At 41.8% G+C, this 19,778-nt stretch overlaps 2 protein-coding genes across 4 annotated transcripts in view; one reads left to right on the forward strand and one right to left on the reverse strand.

Moving 5' to 3' along the window:
• Gtf2h1 (general transcription factor IIH subunit 1) overlaps positions 1 to 18,395 on the reverse strand; it is a 30,139-nt gene extending 11,744 nt beyond the window's left edge. The window contains exons 1-7 of the mRNA XM_057756433.1: positions 18,205 to 18,395; positions 9,665 to 9,833; positions 7,111 to 7,303; positions 6,089 to 6,251; positions 3,993 to 4,086; positions 2,578 to 2,727; positions 2,370 to 2,449 (exon numbers count right to left, since the gene is read on the reverse strand). Coding sequence (XP_057612416.1) covers positions 2,370 to 2,449; positions 2,578 to 2,727; positions 3,993 to 4,086; positions 6,089 to 6,251; positions 7,111 to 7,303; positions 9,665 to 9,818 — 834 coding nt within the window. The 5' untranslated portion in view covers positions 9,819 to 9,833; positions 18,205 to 18,395. The remainder of the gene's footprint in view (positions 1 to 2,369; positions 2,450 to 2,577; positions 2,728 to 3,992; positions 4,087 to 6,088; positions 6,252 to 7,110; positions 7,304 to 9,664; positions 9,834 to 18,204) is intronic.
• Positions 18,396 to 18,793: 398 nt separating this feature from the next.
• The window catches only part of Hps5 (HPS5 biogenesis of lysosomal organelles complex 2 subunit 2), a 40,472-nt gene continuing 39,487 nt past the window's right edge, over positions 18,794 to 19,778 (forward strand). For 2 of the 3 annotated variants that reach the window (XM_057756423.1, XM_057756425.1), the window contains exon 1: positions 18,794 to 19,074. The gene's annotated coding sequence lies outside the window, so the exon portion shown is untranslated. The remainder of the gene's footprint in view (positions 19,075 to 19,778) is intronic. The other variant, XM_057756424.1, reaches the window with a different exon arrangement.

Consider the following 19,778-nt stretch of genomic DNA (forward strand, 5'->3'; position numbering starts at 1 on the left):
CAAATTCATGACCTCTTTGTTCATTAATCTTGTTTTTCGGAGACAAGGTTTCTCTGTGTAACAGCCCTGGCTGTCCTGGAACTAGATGTGTATGGAGATCAGACTGGCCTCAAACTCAAGAGATCTGCCTGCCTCTGCCTCCCAAGTGCTGGATTAAAGGGTATATCACTACCATGCGATCCATTAATCCTTCTCATATATACATGTCGAAGCTTCTTACTATAGTGAGTGGCGGTTATAAGGTGGAAGTGCTGAAATTAAGGGATGGTAGAGAGCTTGCCTTAAGTGGGTAATTTATTTCGCACCCTCTACGGCTCAGGGAATACTGTGGAAGAATTGGAGGATGGAGTGGCATGTGGCAAAAAGGCATCTTCTGGATATAATGCCACCATTGCACTCATTTCAGCCATTGCACAAGACTTGCATAAAATTGGGCATAACATTTATCACGGGAGGGGATAAGTCCATGACTATTGACAATTGCCTCTGGGGAAAGGAGTATCATTTTTCTCAGTAGTGCAGTTACTGAAGCTGCCTATGCTTCAGTAAATAAACTACCATGGTCATGAAAGAAACCCTGACAAAACTCAGTGGGTCACAAACATACAAAAGACACGAAAGTAGAAGACTTATTGGGAAATTTCATTAGGAGAGGGGAACAGCAGGGGTTAAAATTCATCATGTTCATGCACACAACAATCTAAAGAAATAGAAAATGAAAAGGTGCATGGAAGCTAAGGAACAATGGCTGAAGTTGCACCTGTCCCTGTACACACATGTATACAAACACATACAGGCTCGAAATGAACAAACAAGATGCAGATTCAACTCCTGGTTTTATTATATGTTCCAGCTGTTAGTCAGGGCATGTGATCAGCTTTCTAAGGTCTAACTACAACCAACCCCAACCCCTGCAGTTATCCATACCACCCTTACTGCTTTCTTCACAATTTTTCATTTGACAACTGCCACTCAATCTGTTCTCAGCAAAATGTAGCTGCCCTGAGTCAGCCTACTCTTGCTCAGTGGCCTTCCCTAGCACATGGTATAATTTTTTTGTAATTATTTGATAAATTATTAAAACCCTGTAAGCCAGTCAGTTTATTAAGGTTAGGAAATAAAGGAGCTATGAGGGAACATGATCAGCATTACTGGAGGGGAGGTGGTTCAAGTCACTACCTAAGCAAATGTTAATGCTTTTTAAATAAAACATGGAAGAGCCAAGAACAGGTCCATGAGGATCATCAAAGGTTTGTTTTATTCTGAATGTTAAATACCTAAGCAAAGGAACCAGACAGATTGCTCAATGGTTAAGGGCACTTGCAAAGGGTACAGGCTCAGTTCCCAGAATCCACATAGCAACTCACAACTGTCTGTAACTTCAGTTCCAGGGTATTGCATGCCCTCTTTGCGTACTCATGGGCACCTGCATGTACATGGCACCCATTCAAACAAGCAGGTAGGCAAACTAAATTTTTTTTTTCATAAAAATTTAAATAAATACCAATCTTACAGTTGAGTAAATGATTTGGCACCTTTGGAGTTAGATCATTACATAATTAGTATTCACAGAAATGAGCAGGAGGCCTGGAGTCATAACCGTATGGGTTAATACCAATAGAGGCTGGCAGATAAGCAAATAGATGTATGCTTGTTTACTAGAACAATGGGAGTGAGTTCAGTTTCTGGAGAACTGCTCATGGGGAAAGCTTAAAAATTATTTCTAAAAAGGTTAAGCAATTCACAGAGAACTGAGTTTTTTTTTTTTTTTTTTTTTGGTTTTTCGAGACAGGGTTTCTCTGTGGTTTTGGAGCCTGTCCTGGAACTAGCTCTGTAGACCAGGCTGGTCTCGAACTCACAGAGATCCGCCTGCCTCTGCCTCCCGAGTGCTGGGATTAAAGGCGTGCGCCACCACCGCCCGGCGAGAACTGAGTTCTTTAAGGCAATTTTAACTTACTTCTTAAAGCATGTGTGTATGATCTACGTGTGTGGTGAGCATGGGTGCTCACGTAGAAGTCACAGGACAACCTTTGTGAATTGGTTCTCTCCTCCCACTGTGGGATCTGGGGCTCAAACTCAGGAGGTCAGGCTTGTGAACAAGTACTTTTGCCCCACTGAGTCAACTCATTGGTAGCCTAAGACAATTTTAATGGCAAACAGCAGTACCAAAAAAAGTTCCCGCCCCACTTAAAAAAAAAAAAAAGGATGGAGACTCAGGGCTTGTTGCATACTGAAAAGCACTTCTGACACGTTAACAGTACTCTTTTTATTTTAGGGTATTACAAGTGGATTATCTAATTTAGGGCATATGTAAAACAGAAACACTGAAAACCAAGAAAAGATCATTTTGTCTCTTTATAACTTCTTACCTCATCTAACGATTTATCTTCCAAAGCTGTCAAATCTAGCATTGGGTTTTTTACTCCTAATGAAACCATTGTTTTTAATCCTAGAAAAATCAACAAAAACACAGGTTTAAAGCTCATCTTTCTCAGATATATTTAAAAGATATTATTAGTAGGTCTAAGAGTCAAGAATGGCGAGGTGAGTGTCAAGGGGTCAGGGAGAGACGCTTACCCTTTTCATCTATTTTGGCACATTCTGCAAAGAGATCCTTTGATCCCGTATTTAGTCGGTCCCTGTGAAAATAATGAGACTGGAAAAAACGTGTCCAGAACTCCTTTTCCGTCATGTTGTGTGGTACAGTTTCTGCATATTTCATTTTTACTGTGGGGAGAAAAAAAACCCCACATAAGATCTTATATGAGTTCCTATTTCTTAAGAACCTTCCAACTTAAGAACTGGATAAATACTAAAAGTTTTCATGACACTCATATACTACAGGATTATAAATATGGGATAAAATTTAATAGATTTAGGTGAGGTACCATCTATGAATCTTTACAAACTATAGACATCATTTATAAACCACAAACATTTTTTTCAATAGCATACTTGGAAATCAGACCTCACTAATACAAGAAAATGTTAGTTGGTGGAGAATGAAACTTTTAATACTCATGGCACTACCAGTTCAGCTCTCCTGGAAGCTTCCAGTTTAGTTATCAGTGTTTAGAATCACTGCCATTTACTGTTTAGGTCACCCTAGAGCAAACTGTTTTCTTTGTACATTAGTTCCTTATTAGTACCTACTTCATAGTATATTTATGGTGATTAAATATATGCACAAAGGGAACACTAAAGTCTGTGCTAATATTCTAGAACAGTGGTTCCCAACTTGTGGGTCATGATTCCTTTGGGGGCTGCATATCAGATATTTACATTACAATTCATGAGAGTAGCAAAATTACAATTATAAAGTAGCAACAAAATAATTTTATGGTTGGAGGTTACCACATGACTAACTGTATTAAAGGGTTGCAGCATTAAGAAAGTTGAACTACTGTCCTAGAAATGGCAAGCAGCCATCGCTGGGTAGGTGAGATAAGACAGTATCTGACTCAAGGAACACTGTTTAGAGAGTAGAGTAACTGAGAAAGCAGTGGCTCTCATTCTTGGCTGCGTATCACAAGCCATCAGGGCTGGGGTCAAGGCACGAGTGAGGGGATGAGCTGGGAGTGGGGCAGAGCAGCACACTTACTGTTATCTGCAGCATTCATTTACTCCAGTGTGCTGAAGGCTAAAGAGCCCCTGATAGGCTTTTCATTTCTACAAATAGAATTCATCTAAACAATTCCTTTAATCATCTAAAGTTAAAATCAGTTACTGGGCTGGGCAGTAGTGATGCACACCTTTAAGCCCAGGACTTGGAAGGCAGAGGCAGGCAGATCTCTGTGAGTAAAAGGCCAGCCTGGTCTACAAAGTGAGTTCCAGGACAGCCAGGGCTGTTACACAGAGAAACCCTGTCTTGAAAAAACAAAAACAAACAAAATCCCAAACAAACCAACAAACAAAAAACAAAAACAACAACAACAACAACAAAACACCAAAACCAAACCAAACCAACCCCCCCAAAACTTGAGTCATCTTACCTGCTGGATAGGTCCTAAATATAGATTCAATGATATCAGAAGTTAAATTATATCTCAAACCATTACAGCCATCTGTTTGGGGCCGGACATCAGCCTAAAACAAAGACCACAAATATAGGTACTTACATACATTTGTTAGATATTCACAGAGTATATCTAAGCTCCCAAAGGATAATACAGAGGTGAAACAGACTTTGTGAGCAAACTGTAGGCAGAGCAAGCCCCATACACGAACCCTATACATAGAGACAGGGCTTAAATAAGCCTGGACTTGTTTATCAGATTCCAGGAGACTTGTAAGCCTGCTTCTTTTTAAGTCTGAAATGGTTATATAGACACGTTCAACAGTGGCCAACATCGGAGATCTACTGCAGCTTTGAAACAGAAGTCTGTGGATAGCTGCCAAAGCCTCTGTGAACCTTGGCTAGTAGTTAAATGGACACTGGCTAACTGGTTTCCTTAGGAAAGGATCTATGAATCTGACTCACCGCTAATCCCCCAGAAACATACTAAATACATGTAACAGCTACTCATAGTTTTTAGTTTGTCTGCTGAGACAGGAATTCTTTGGAACCAGCTTAGGCTGGAACTCTCTAAGTAGTTCACGTTGGCCTCGACCTGAAGATCCTCCTACCTCTGCCTCCCAAGTGCAGAGATTACAGGTACACACATTCCTGGCTTCCTATTCATATTCTTGTTAATGAGTAAATATTGATCTCATCCTTTTCCTATAAAAAAAACCCCGTTTCTTAATTGAAAAGATAATGCAGCCCTAATTTTCCTATTAAATAGGTTTCATGGTCTTATTTTTTCCAAATGATTGCAGTCTCTGTACATTTAAGTCTGTATTATGAGTGAAATATAGCAATCATTTTATGAAAGTACCAGAGCTGGGTGTGGTGACACACATCTGTAATCTTACTTCTCTAGAAGCAAAGGCAGGAAGATCGACTCAAGTTTGAGGCCAGCCAGGGCTATACAGTAAGATCTTACCTCAGTGTAAAAATACCATTTACATTTAAAAGATTATTTTAGAAGACTACCATTGACAACAAAATTTCCTTTCTCTTTGAACCAGGTTTCACTATGTAACTGCTCTGGAACTCACTGGAACTCATATAGACCAGGCTTCCTTGAACTCAGAAATCTACCTGCCACCTGATTCGTGTGCTGGGATTAAAGGCATTTGCCCTTACACCTACAGACAATAAAATTTTCACTAATTTACTTCAAAGAAAATGCCAAAATTTTCAAGAGAAACTGCTTTTTTGGCTTGGAAAGATGACTCAGAGAGTAAAGTCCAGGAAGATTGAGTATCAATGGCCAGAACAAACTAAGATAAATTGGATGCCGCAGGGCATGTGTCATCCCTGCACTGCTACAGAAAAATAGAAGGGAGAAACAGGAAAAACTCTGAAGCAATTGAGCCAGGACACCTGGCAGATGCAGGAAAAAACAAACCCCGAAACCCAGAGACTTGGTTCAAACAAGCAGAAGTAAGGACCAACACCTAAAGCTATTCTCTGTGCACACTAAGGCACACATGTGTCTGTATTTATACAACCCCCTCCCCAAACCCAGAGGATTTTCCCTCTTTTTGTTGAGACATTTTCTCACATAGTTGAGTGGGGGTCTGAATGAGAGGCTCCCTAAGCCTCAGACATCTGAATATTCGGTTCCCAGTTAGCAGCTGTTTGAGTATGATTAGGAGGTATGGCCTTGCTGGACCAAGTATTTTACTGTGGTTGGGCTTTGAGGTTTCAAAAGTTTCACACCAATCCCAGAGATGTAAGCTTTCAGGCACTGTTCTGGCAGCCTGCTGTCACGCCTTTGCTCATTCATCATAGACTCTAACTCTGTAACTGAAAGCTCCATTTAATTCTTTTATAAGCTGCCTTGGTCATAATGTTTTATTACAGCTATAGAAAACTATTAATATATTGAGACTGTTCTTCAACCACTGATCCTCCTGCCTTTACCTCCTAAGTGTTGGTATTACAGATACGTTCCTCCAACACCTAAATGTCCCTATTATAAAAATGCTGGAGTTTTCCTATTCCTAGTTTTCCCTTTAGAAATCTAGAAAGGTCACATACCAGAAATGCTGCAGAAATGCCAACATCCTGCTTGTAACTGGATGTAGAACTATCTGTTGCATTCACATTTAAACGATTGGCCCAGAATTCCTCAGCACTGATTACTTGGCTCATAACAAGGTCTTTATAGAGCTGGAATAAAACTGGATCTTCTTGGAGCATTCTGGTGATAGATATAGTAAATGTAATTAAACTTCTGTGATATTCACATGACTCCTTTCATTTTGTGATGGTTGCGCAGTAGAAGTCATTGGATTAGATAATTTTTAGAGTAATAAATGAAGTACAAATAAAGGGAAGGAAGTGTGAAGAAGCAGACTAAATTTCCTAAAACAAAGAATTGCCTTATACATATTTGCATGCTTACAATACAAAGTGCACTTTGTATTTGAACAGTACTGTATTTCCCCACACACAAGGTGAACAAGAAAAGGGTCAGAGTTCACAGTACTCATTCATCATTTTAACAAGCACAAGGAAGTTTAAGTATCAATAACTTGGACAGATATTGTTAATGAAATAATTTCTATTGCCAGAAAATTTCATTGCTTTTGTATCTTTATCTTTCACACTATGAATTTTTTTAAAAAATTATTATTTTTTAAATAATTGAATAAAGGCTTTTATTAGGGCGTAAGGAAACAAAAAACTAAACACACAGGGAGAAAGAGCCTCTGGTGGTAGTGGTGGGTGGGGTGAGTGAAGGGGGATGACTCAGAACTCTGAAACCCCACAATATGGATTCTGGGCTTCTTATTCACAAACATACTTCTAATAGTTTAATATCTTCTGTTATAAGAACTGGGGAAAGAGAAAGCAACCAGTGTAATGTCAGGTCTCCTAATCAAATGATAGACCTGATGCAGTAACTTTTAGGGCTGCACGGTCTTGTCAGAAGTCACACAGCAAACACATGTTAAAAGTGGAGAATCAGAGGCAATGACTGCACGGATCCTTTTTTCCTACAGAAGGGAGATGTGCCAAGCCCTTAGCAGAGTGGGGAAGCAGAATCTACACTTTACCTGTTCTTTTCTTCCAGTTCTTTATTGGCTTTCCGCTTGAACTTGGGCAGTAACTGCTGAAGCAGGTCCTTCACTGCATCCCGTTCTTTCACCGCTGTGCTTTCATTGGAAAAATGGAAGTTTGTTGTGTCCCCCGCATGCAGGACCAGCTGAAGTTGAATTTTAGCTTTTCCCTCTGGACTGATTTTCTGGCCTAAAAGCATGAAGCTAATTAGACGAGAACACTCAGACTGTAATCCCAGCACTTGGGAGCTGGAAGCAGGACAATCAGAACTTCAAGGACAACCTGGGCTATATTACCAAGCCTGAGTCTAGCTTAGTATACAGGAGATACTGCCTTAAAAGCAAGTAAGCAACAATGGAAGTGAGAATAACCCGAGTACATTATATAAATGCATGACATTGTCAAAAAAAGTTTTAATATGAAGAAAAAAAAAAAAGAGAGTGAAACTGAGAGTGAATGATTAAGGAACAACCTGGGAGATGGCAACAGTTAGTGGGACTCTTGCTCATTTCCTATGAGGATCCCACGTATGATTCTCAGCAATGCAAAAACTTACCTGTCTCTAAACAAACCCCAAGCATACAGGTATTGAGAATATTTTATATAAGTCTACTGTAGTATACTTTGGAAGATGTCAGAGTCCACAATCAATGGGCCTTTTTCTTTGGAGGCAAGGCCTCTTATAGCCCAGGCTGTTCTCAAGCTCTGTTTGTAGTTAGAGATGACCTTGATCTTTTGATCTTCTTTCCTCTACATAGTATGTGCTAGGATTTGCCACCACACTGGGTTTATGTAGTGTTGGGGACCAAACTCAGGGCTTTGTATGTGCTACACAAGCGCCCTACCTACTGAGCTACATTCCTAGTCACTGAAGATTACCACCACCACCACCACCATCACCATCATCATCACTATTACCACGAGCATTTGAAGATTGAAATTGCTTAAATATATGTACACAGCAAAACTTGTGTTCTTTTTCTTATGTATTTTGTCTTCATGTATGTATGTGCACCATGTGTATGGCCTGGTGCCAAGGAAGCCCGAAGAGGGTGTTGGATTCCACCCCAAAACTGAAGTTACAGATGGTTGGGAGCTGGCATGGGGTCTTCTGCAAGAACAGCAAGTACTCTTTTAACATCTGAGTCATCTCTCTAGTCCCAGAACCCATGTTCTTAATAAATGGCTGTCATGGCAACAGTGCCTTTCCTTCCTCAAAGAGTTGGAGACGGAGGGCTTTGTCCCACTAAATTGGCAGGCAACTCATGGCAGTGTGGCATACTGTACAGAGTTCTCACTTTAACGTAAACAGATTTCTGGAGTGAGAGAGAGACAGACAGACACATATACCCAGAATGTCTCTCATTTTGTAGTCCAAGCTGGCCTGAAACATGGCTGACCTGGAATTTGCCATGTAGATCTGCCTGTCTCTAAATCTTGAGTGCTAAATTTAAGGCTGACACCATCCACCCAGTCCTTTATTTCCTATTTCTAAGCAATACTAATACAAGTAGCTCCCAGTTATAAAAGGAATTGTTTTTTTATTATTTCTTTGGGAAATTAAGATCCCAAGTTATTTCAATGGAAAAGGTAGGGATCTTGGTCATTTCCAGCCGACACAGGGAGCTGAATCGCTGGGAAAGGACTGTTACTTGCACACAAAGGATGCTTACTGGCATGTTCATTGCTTTTTAGTTTTAGAAGTACCACGGTGCTTAAAATCTACACAAGACTTTTATCTATAAGTGGATCTATACTAATGGTCACAGTTAAGGACTCTCCTGGGTTTATTCTTATTCAAGATCCCCCCCCCCCCCCCAGTTCAGGTGATTGTAGAATTGTAGAAATCTCTTTCAAGTTAAAGATTCCAAATTTCTGGTGCACTTAAACCTATTGTTCAACTGCAAAATACTATACATTTTGAACAAATTCCAAGATAACCTTGCAAATACGGAAAAAGGAGGTATGTTGATTTTAGCCTTTAAAGGTCAATGTTCTTGGGTAGGGTTATTGTAACTCAGTGGTAGAGTGTGCACCCAGAACACAAAGAGTCCTTGGGTCTGATCCCCAAGGGCTCCTACTGTGACCTCAAAAGCTCCGTATACCTCCCTCTACCTTTGTTATAAAGTTGAGTCTACTTTTTCCAACAGATAATAGCCATATCAAAATTAGGTAACTTGCCTAAATGCAAAATTTTGGTGAAGGGACAATTTGCCATCTTCTACCAACCTACCTACAAAATCTCAAAGATATTAGTACACAGTTTTATTATGTGAAACTATCTGCAGTAAAAGATTCTAAAGTAATCCTTAATTGTCCTTCAAGAGAGAACAGTTACGGACTAGACTGCATATCCGCTCAAAGCAATATTATGGAACTTTTCAAAGTACACATGGAAAAAAAAACTTTTTTTTAAATGAAGATAGGTTTACACTATGTAAATCTGCAAGGTATTTGATGATCCTATTTTATAATTACCACTGTATGTTCTTCAAATATAAAATATAAAACTGTCAGACTACACATGAGATGTTAGTACATATAACTTACATTTAATATCTGCATACATATGGCTGATTGTAAATCTATCTTTGCCTTCAGGTGCCCAAGCAATTCTTTCTGCCATGAGGTACAGTGCTCCATCCTGCTTCTTCTGACGAACCTTCTTCACTATCAGCAACACTTCTTCAGATGAAGTTGCCATGATGCCTATAAGGTGCTAATGGGGGGAAGGGTGAGGGAGAAAAATCAAGTACATAAATGTAGGTTAAAAATAAGTAAATAAAAATGAATGTATAGGGGCTGGAGAGATGGCTCAGCGGTTAAGAGCATTGCCTGCTCTTCCAAAGGTCCTGAGTTCAATTCCCAGCAACCACATGGTGGCTCATAACCATCTGTAGTGAGGTCTGGTAGCCTCTTCTGGTCTTCAGGCATACACATAGGAAGAATACTGTATACATAATAAATAAATAAATAAATATTAAAAAAAAGAATGTATAGAGGCTGGAGAGATAGATGGCTCAGTGGTTAAAAGTACATGGTGCTTTTTCAGAGGACCCAGGCTGAATTCCCAGCACCCATATGGTGGTTCATAACTGTAATTCCAGGTTGACCAAACTTCAGGGATCTAATATTCTCTTCTGGCTTCTGCAGGCATAATATACCTGTGGTTCACATACATACATGCAGGCAAAACACCCATACAAATTAAAAATAAATAGATGTATAACTAACACACCAAGGGCATTCTGACTCTTGTAAAAATTGTGCATGTCTACATACCACAACCCAAACCACACAGAACATTTTTAGAACACCCCCAATGCTTCTCCATGCTTGTTTCTAGTCAATTCTTTTCTCAAGCAGCTAATTCCCGATTTGTATTATCCCAATTTTATTTTTAGCACAGGAATGCCTGTAATCTAGTACTCAGGATTGTGAGGAAGGAGGATCAGAGTTCAAGGCCAGTGTGCACAATAGTAAGACAGTTTTCATGAGGGGTGGGGCGTGTCGTGAAGAAGAAGCAATGGCAGATTATACAAGGTGCCATTATAAACTTTAATCTCATTTAGTCTCTACTTAATAATCTTCTGAAGCAGCCTCTATTGTTAGTTAAGTTTTATAGATAAGAAAACTGTTGTGAGGGGCTGGAAAGATGGCTCAGAGGTTAAGAGAACTGGCTTCACTTCCAAAGGACCTGAGTTCAATTCCCAGCAACCACATGGTGGCTCACAACCATCTGTAATGAAATATGCTGCCCTGTTCTGGCCTGCAGGGACACATGCAGGCAGACCACTGTAAACTTAATAAATAAATAAATAAATCTTAAAAAAAAAAAAGAAAAGAAAACTGTTGTGAGATGCCAAGATGTTTTTCTGAAGCATCCAATTAAGTAGGACTAGGTTTCTGTCTTTGTCATGTTGACCTCAGAGTTACACTACATATGTCATGTATGTTCTACATGTATGACTAGATGGACAGACAAGTTGATTATTTCCCCGGATTATCTACAAAAACATGAATTTTTGCATTGCAGGAGCTGATTTCCCTGGATCCCACAAGAGGACAAAAGAGAACTGATTCCTGACAGTTGTCCTTTGACTTCCCAGAAGGTAAGCTGTATTTTATGAGTTGGTATGCACACATGCACTCATAGACTGAATAAAATTGTTGGGAAGTTCCACCTAGTTCCATTCCTCCCAGTCCAGACCCCTGAGAATGCCCAGCAAGCCACCAACAGCATTTCCTCCTCCTCTGGAACTCAAGACCTCCTACAGGCTATTTAAGACCCGCTAGACCTGCCACGTGCTCTCCCCATCCTGCCTTCCTAAAAGTCACAGGAAGTGCTCCGCCTTGCTTTGCTCTGTTTATTAAATCTGGATTTATTAATAAGTTTGATTTGGCTTATCCCTTCAGAGAAGGAACCCAATAACTGGGGATCCATTACTTATCAAAAATGACTAGCACTTAGGAGAAGAAGGCAAAATGAGGGCTGTCTATTCTACGTAGTGAGCTCTAGGACATATAGGGAAACCGTGGCTCAAACAGATTAAAGCCAAAATAAAAAAGTCTTACCAATAGTTGATTATTTATAAAACCAAATGTAGAATAACATGTGGGTAAGAACTAAAAAAGCATTAGTTATTTTTAATTTTGCAAGAGTAAATATCTACTTTGTAACATTTATGGAGCTATGAACACCACCCCCCCACCCCCATTTTTTGGTATAGCAGAGCTATCCAGGAACTCGGACCAGGCTGGCCTCAAAGACAGAGATCTGCCTGCCTCTGCCTCTCATGTGCTGGGATTAAAGGCCTGCACCACCACTGCCTGGCATCTGTTAAATGCTTAATATCAAGTTTGTATAGATATTCCTAACAAGTAATTAGAAAAAATTTAAATGCTCACCCTGACTACAGAATGTAAAATGATACTATGCACGATATAAAACACATTTTAGGAAACATCAATCAAAACCCGTGAAAGATTGGAGAAAAGTTAGGAGGGAGTTACTACATAATTACCCCAATAATGTTAATCAGTAGTTTGAAGAAAAGCTCCAGCAAAGACAGTCTATAGCAGAAGCTTCCAATGAACTGGGCTTGAAAAATAACAGAAGCACCTCTCAGCGGGGAAGGTAAGAAAACAAATGGAGCGAAGACAAAATCTGGAAAGTAAAGAGTTCAGCACATCAACAGAACCGAGTTTCAGTACTTAACAATGGCCTTTCCTATATAACACAGAAACTATTTCTACTAAAATTTATTTGAAGCAAGGCTGAGATGCAGCTCAGAGGTTGAATGTTGTCCCAGTATTCTCTAGGCCCTGGGTTAATCTTCCCCATTAAAAATTAAAAAAATTCAGAAATAAGTTATTGAACAGTGGGCACAACTGTCAATTGTCTCAGATAATTTGCTTGCCAAGTTTTTCTGGTCATCTGTAGTATCTTTGTTAGTATAAACAGGACACATTTGGAAGAGCTAAGAGACCCACTGGGGTCACCCTACAGTGGCTTCTGTGATTTTCAGATTCCTTGGAGGAATTTCCTTGTGTTTTTCCCGTTAGAACTCTGTAAGAGCTATAATATTTCTTTTATGAAAAGTACTGCTGTAGGCCACTTTAAACCCAATGCAGTCAATGAAAAGATGTATTATTTTATGGAATTATCTGTCATAAGACTCTTCTTACAGTTAAAACCCTGCACAAAGCTGCATGTGTAGGTCTTTGTTCTCAGACCTGATACAGTTTTCCCTCTCTGCTCAACTGGTTTCATCAATTTTATTTTGAGTGGATTCTAATCTCTGAAGTTATTACTCTTTTCTAATATTCTCCTCATAGCACTTACTTTGGGGGTGTTTTGAGACAGGGTTTCTCTATGTAGCTCTGGCCATCCTGGAAGTTACTTTGTAGTACAGGCTAGCCTGGAACTCACAGAGATCCCCCTGCCTCTGCCTCCTGAGTGTTAGAACTGAAGTTCTGCATCACCACCATCTTGCTAATAAATTTAAGTAATTCTCCTGAAGCAGCATGCATAGGCCTTCATGGCTCTGCACCAGGTCTTCTGATAGATTACGGCTTCCTGAATTGTGTTTTTATGAGGTCCCTGAGTATGTGAAAGTGTGGGCCTGTTTCTTGTGCCTTCTTGAGGGCTCTTCTCTTCTTTCTGCTTGTTCTATCAAATTCTGACAAAAATTTTTTTTTTTAAAAAAATCTTACTATATATATTTTATTTTGTTATTATCCCTTGGGAGTGGATCTGGATGAGAACTAGAAAGAGAAGAGGGAGGAAAAACAATTAAATCAGGATATATTATGTGAGGGGAAAAAAATTCATTTTCAATAAAAGAAAAAAATTAATTAAAAAAAAGGGGGGAACACAAAATAAGTCTCCAAAATCAAGATCTTATAATATACAAAATTAAAGGATACACCGCTTTTCAGTGAAATGTGCTGAATATGTATGTACTATATAACATATTTCCTTAATATTTTACAATGTAAAGGCATGACTAAAAACTTTACAAAAACACCACCCCCTTTCAAAACTATAAGCATATTTTCAAATTCCACCACAAGTAAACTACCATTTGTTTTAAAGCCTTGGAGATCATACTGGCTATGGGTTTGAGCTCTGTATATTAAATGCAGTTTGGGTTCATAGTACCATGTTTTTCTTAGAGATGGAACCCAGGAGTAAAGTTTCACTTAGGTAGCTCTTCTCAGCCCTAACGTCCCTGAAGTGGGCACCGTTTGGCATGAAATATTTAACACTGCTGTTACATGTTTCTTGGAACCAGCAGCCCAAGTTGGCATTTAGGATATGTGTATACTTTAAATAGTTCTCTTGACTTCCAAAGATTTCTGACATATTGGAAATCATAACATGAAATCCATAATGATATGAGATCCATAACAATGGGATCATATGCACTATATTTTACCTTCCAGCATTAAATATGTGAAAAAACATGTATATATCCCTTGGCAGACTGCAAGCTTTAGAAAGATCAAGGTTCAATGTGTTATGTTCATTATAATATAGCACCCAGCAGCACAGCATAATCCTCAAAAGGATCTATTATGTACTTATAAAATTGAAAGAAAATCTTTATTGAAGAATTCAGCCTTACCAGGACATTTTAGGAAAAATTTACAATGGTTCAACAGAAATCTTTAATTTCTGAATGTCTCTAAGTATACAGAAAGATAAACTCTTTTTTTTTTTTTTTTTTTTTTTATTTTTCGAGACAGGGTTTCTCTGTGGTTTTGGAGCCTGTCCTGGAACTAGCTCTTGTAGACCAGGCTGGTCTCGAACTCACAGAGATCCGCCTGCCTCTGCCTCCCAAGTGCTGGGATTAAAGGCGTGCGCCACCACCGCCCGGCTTAAGATAAACTCTTTTATCTTTAGCACTCTTGTTTCCTGGAAAGGAGGTTTGCAAGAGTGAGCTATATCTACTAGCGTAAGACATGGGCATTTGCTCAGGATATCAAAGGCAGAATGAAGAACTGCCATGTTCAAAGGCTGTCTGAGATACATGGTAAGACCCCATCTTAAAGAAAACGAGTGAAAAGAGACCGAGAATGCTTGCTATCAAGTAATCAAAAAATGTTTTACCAGTACAACAACACAGGAAATAAAACCTTGGAGGTTCCTTTTTGCAAAGGAACCCCAAAGGGGTTGGAGAGATGGTTTATTAGTTTAGAGCATTTACTGTTCTCAATTGATGTGGACCTGGATTTGGTTGCTAGCCAACTTCAATTCCAGGGGATCTGATGGTCTCTCCTGGCCTCCTCAGGCACCAGGCACATAGGTGGTGGGGGCACAGACATACATGTAGGCAAAACAACCATATAAAACCACAAAAATTAAAAGGAAACCACAGTGGACTGTTATTGTTATAAGCATGGTTTCACAAACGAATTACTAAGGAAAATACTAAGTGCACGATAGAAGGAAATAGGCAAATACCCACTAATAAAAAACTGCATGCTGATAGAGTACTATCACTAAACTTAAGAGAACTCCAGTGCTAGGATCAAAAGGCATGCACCACCACGCCCATTGCTTTACTACTTTTAACTGATTCTTTTTTTGACTGCAATTATCTTCCAGGTATTTTTATTTTTTTATTTTTTGGTTTTTCGAGACAGGGTTTCTCTGTAGCTTTGGTTCCTGTCCTGGAACTAGCTCTTGTAGACCAGGCTGGCCTCGAACTCACGGAGATCCGCCAGCCTCTGCCTCCCGAGTGCTGGGATTAAAGGCGTGTGCCACCACCGCCCGGCTCTTCCAGGTATTTTTAAAGAACACATACTCCTCTGTACTTCACTTATTTCTGCTGTGGAATATTCCGTCTGAATACTGTGTGAATATATGTCACCATGATTAGTTTAATAAACAAACTGACTGGCCAATAGCTAAGCAGGTTAAGTTAGGTGGGAAAGCCAAACTGAGAAAGATGGGATGAGGAAGGGTGGAGTCAGGAGTTGCCAGCTGGGCGGAAGATTGAGCCGGAATCAAAAAGTGGGATAGAGGTAAAATCCATGAGCCTCAGGGCAGCACAAACATCAATGAAAATGGTTTTAAGTTATAAGAGCTAATTAGTAACAAGCTTGAGCTATTAGCCCAGCATTTATAATTTATATTAAGTCTCTGAGTCGGTTATTTGGGAGCAGGCAGCTAGAACAGGAAAACACCTATACTCTTCTTTTTCTGAGACAGTGTTTCAATACGTAGTCCTGACTGGCCTGGCACTTACTATGTAGACCAGGCTAACCTCAAACTCAAGAGAATCACTGCCTCTACCCACCAGGTGCCGGGACTAAGGGCATGTGCCACCACCAAGCCTAGCTCTTAAAACTACTTTTATATATCTGTACTTCTGTAACTACTGTAAGAGAAATTCAAACCCATCAATCTCACTCAGTTGGCCAAGTAAATACAACAGATCTCTCCTTTTAAATTGGGTGTGGTGGGGCTGGAGAGATGGCTCAGTGGTTAAGAGCACTGCCTGCTCTTCCAAAGGTCTTGAGTTCAATTCCCAGTAACCACATGGTGGCTAGCAACCATCTGTAATGAGATCTGGTGCCTTCTTCTGGCATGCAGGCACTCATGCAGACAGAATACTGTATACATAATAAATAAATAAATTTGGTGTGGTGGCTCAAGCCTATAATCCCAGCACTTAGGAGGCAGAACTGTCTCTATGAGTTCAAGGACAATTTTTACTACACTCGGGAGACCCTGTGCTTCGAAAAAGATTCAAGCCTGTTAGCTAATTTAGGCACAAAATTCTTTCCAGAGTTGTCCTTATAAGACATCAGGATGCCACCAGAGGTTATACCTCCTGTTTTACGATCTCATCATGTGGCTATTCTGGTTTTGGCTTTTAAGAATCTTTGATTAGCCGGGCGGTGGTGGCGCACGCCTTTAATCCCAGCACTCGGGAGGCAGAGGCAGGCGGATCTCTGTGAGTTCGAGACCAGCTTGGTCTACAAGAGCTAGTTCCAGGACAGGCTCCAAAACCACAGAGAAACCCTGTCTCGAACCCCCCCCCAAAAAAAAGAACCTTTGATTAGGCCGGGTGGTGGCGGCACATGCCTTTAATCCCAGCACTCGGGAGGTGGATATCTCCGTGAGTTTGAGTTCCAGGATAGCCAGAACTATTTCACACAGAAATCCTGCCTCGAAAAACAAAAAACAAAACTTAAGGTTTTGACAACTGTGACTCAGTGGTTTCCAAATTGTGTTTTTAGGGGATGTCCTTAGAGATAAGATGCTGACCCACCTAAATTCAGATTCACTGAAGCAACTGATTTTTTATGTTGGAATTCCAGACAAAAATTCATGGGAGAAATGTTTCTCTTTAAAATGTTTTAAAAATCACAAGGCTGGGACAGGGACAGGGACGGGGTATGGTGGTGCACGCCTTTAATTCCTGCACTGAGGAGGCAGAGACAGGTGGATCTCTGAGTTTGAGGCCAGCCTGGTCTACAAAACAAGTTCCAGGACAGACAGTAATATAGAGAAACCTTTTCTCGAAAGACAAACAAAAAACAAAGAAAAAAAAAAAGAAAGAAACCCCAAGTTTGGCTATTGAGACTATTGTACGGGGTCAGACCCGGTTGTTTTCAGACCTGTCACTTTCCGGTACCCAGGCCTGCATGCTTATCAGCCCGCACTGAGCTGGACCCACAGTCCTCTATTTTTTCCCTTTGCCGGTTCTGGTGACGAAATCCAGCACTTTACACATGTCCAGCAGGCACTACTAACTTTGAGCTCACAAACCTCTGTTTTACCCTATTTTAAACTGGAGTCTTTGAATGAACAACAACAACCAAACAAAACGCACAAAAGTAAGATTAAATTGTGTATATGTGAGGATACAACTTCCGGTAATTGGTTCTCGCCTTCCAACACGTGGGTCCCACAGATGGAACACAGGCTTAGCAGCACCTTTACCAGCTGAGCCATCTCACTGCCGCCCTGGGCAAGTTTTAACATCTTTCTCCCACCCTTATTTTACAGATGGCAAAAATGGGCACGCAAGCGTCAATTTCACCGCAACTTAGCCTTTGAGAACACCGGAGAATTTATAAAATAATCGCACATTGCCATGTATCGGTCCACTTCCCATTCCATGGCTGTCAAGCCGGTCATACCTAAAACTGGGTGTATGGCTCACGCTTAAATAACAGTTTGAAGAGCGGGATGACAGGTGGGAGCAAAAAGGCACGCAGCCACCAAGGTGGGGACTTCTCCTACAAGAACCGAAAGACTCTCCCGGGCAGACTTTCTAACGGGAAGGGCCTCCGTGTCCCGGAGAGGCCTCACTTCCTGCATTCTCGGGAGGTGAGTCTGACCCGGTAAACCTTCGAGTCCGTCTCGCCGGAAGAACGGAATGCCTTCAGGCAGTCGCTTAAGGGGCAGGGCACCTCCTTCCCATTTCGGGATAAGGAGGGCAAGCCACCCAGCCAGCTTGCAGGGCCGTGAAGACTTCCACAGCGAGGGGCTGAACCCGCGCCGTCCCGCGCCCCCGGGGCCTGTCAGACCCTCACCGCCCGCCCACCCCCATTCTTCGGTCTGAACTCACCAGGTGGGAGCTACTGCCTCCGGCCTGGGCTCCGGGAACGACGTCCGGTCAGGGTTAGCTCCGCCGCGCTCCTCACAGCCGCTGCAGGGGCGAGGCTGAAACCCAGCCGCCGCAGCCGTCGCCACCGCCTCTGTTGCCGGGGGGTCTCGCCTCCATCGCTGGCTGCGAGGGCGCTGAGGGCACGTGACCGGAAGTTCCAGGGCGGGCCTCCGGGGCACGTGACCGCCGCTGCGGCCGCCATGACACCTTCCGCTAGCTCCAGCCCTCCCCCACCGATTCCCGCCTGTTTTGTTTCCCGTCTCCGGTCTCGAGTGGCGAAGAGTTTCGGGGGTTCGGCTTGCCTCGTCGTTCTGCCCAGAGATCACCCGGTCTGGATCGGCGGCGCGTCCTCGGCCCGCGGCGGCTCTCCTACTGCAGGCCGCAGGGAGCGTAATCGCGACCGCGGCCGGAGGGGGCGGGACCGCGCGCGGGGAGGGGCGTGACCGTCACGTGACGAGGAAGTGCCGTTAACAGCGCTTTCTCCGCGTCCCCGGCGCCGCTGGATGACGTCGGCGAGGGCGGGGCGGGACTTGGGGGTGGGGACCAGGATTCGAGTCTGGAGTTGAGGTTCCGCTGTCAGTGCATGGGGTTTGGGAGGCCCCCGGACGGAAGCGGCTGCTGGGCTTTGGAGGCGTCGCGGCTGGCTTGTCAGCTTGCAGCTCTGTGAGCCACGCTCGGAAAACCCGCGTCCCAGACTCTCCTCCTCCACAGCGACAGACGCAGTTTAAAGTCACGGCCGTTTGAAAGGTGGTTGTGATTGACAAGAGCTTGTGGTAAGGGACTGCTCTGCTCACCCTCGTCTCCAGAGGGGCCTCCAGGACCTAGAACACGGTAGGCCCTCGCAACGTGGAATGAATGAATGCATGCATGCATGCATGAATGAATTCATGAGCGAGTTGTTAATTTTTCTGAGGCAGAGTTTCCTGATCATTATTTCCTGAACAGGACGATTCTCTTCTGGAAATAAAGTCTGTTAATCTCCCATTGCATAATTTCTTCAATTTTTGTTACCCTTGTCTCTGTGGAATCTTTCCTCCCGTGCACCTAGTAGGACTAGGTGCGTTGTGATTTGCACTGGCCGTGTAAGCAGCAGTCATTGTCTACTGCTCTTGATTATCATCAGGATAATCCGGGAAAGTGGAAAAAACGTTTCGATCTTTCGTGTGTTCTACTTTCTTTTATTATTGGGGAGAAGGTGGCATGACACAGCACACATAGAGAACAACTTTGTGTATTTGGGTCTCTCTTTCCAATTGTTGTGAGTTCTTGGGACCAAAGTCAGGTCTCCTCCTCCTCGTCTTCTTCTTTTCTCTTGTGTATTCTACTTTCAAGGCTACTTTTTGTGAGCGTTGTGACCCTTGGGGAATCCAACCTTTTAAAAAGATGTTAGATGTTCACTGATTTTTAGCAAGCATTTGCCACCATCTTCTACAAGCTTGGCGTTTTTATAAGTTTTTATTTCATTTTATTTATCTGCTAGCACACAGAAGCAATGCTTAAACTCAGCTCTTTAGAAAAGTAGGGCTTATTGGTTC

The sequence above is a fragment of the Chionomys nivalis genome, chromosome 23 (genome assembly GCF_950005125.1).
Source record: "Chionomys nivalis chromosome 23, mChiNiv1.1, whole genome shotgun sequence".
Taxonomy (NCBI): domain Eukaryota; kingdom Metazoa; phylum Chordata; class Mammalia; order Rodentia; family Cricetidae; genus Chionomys; species Chionomys nivalis.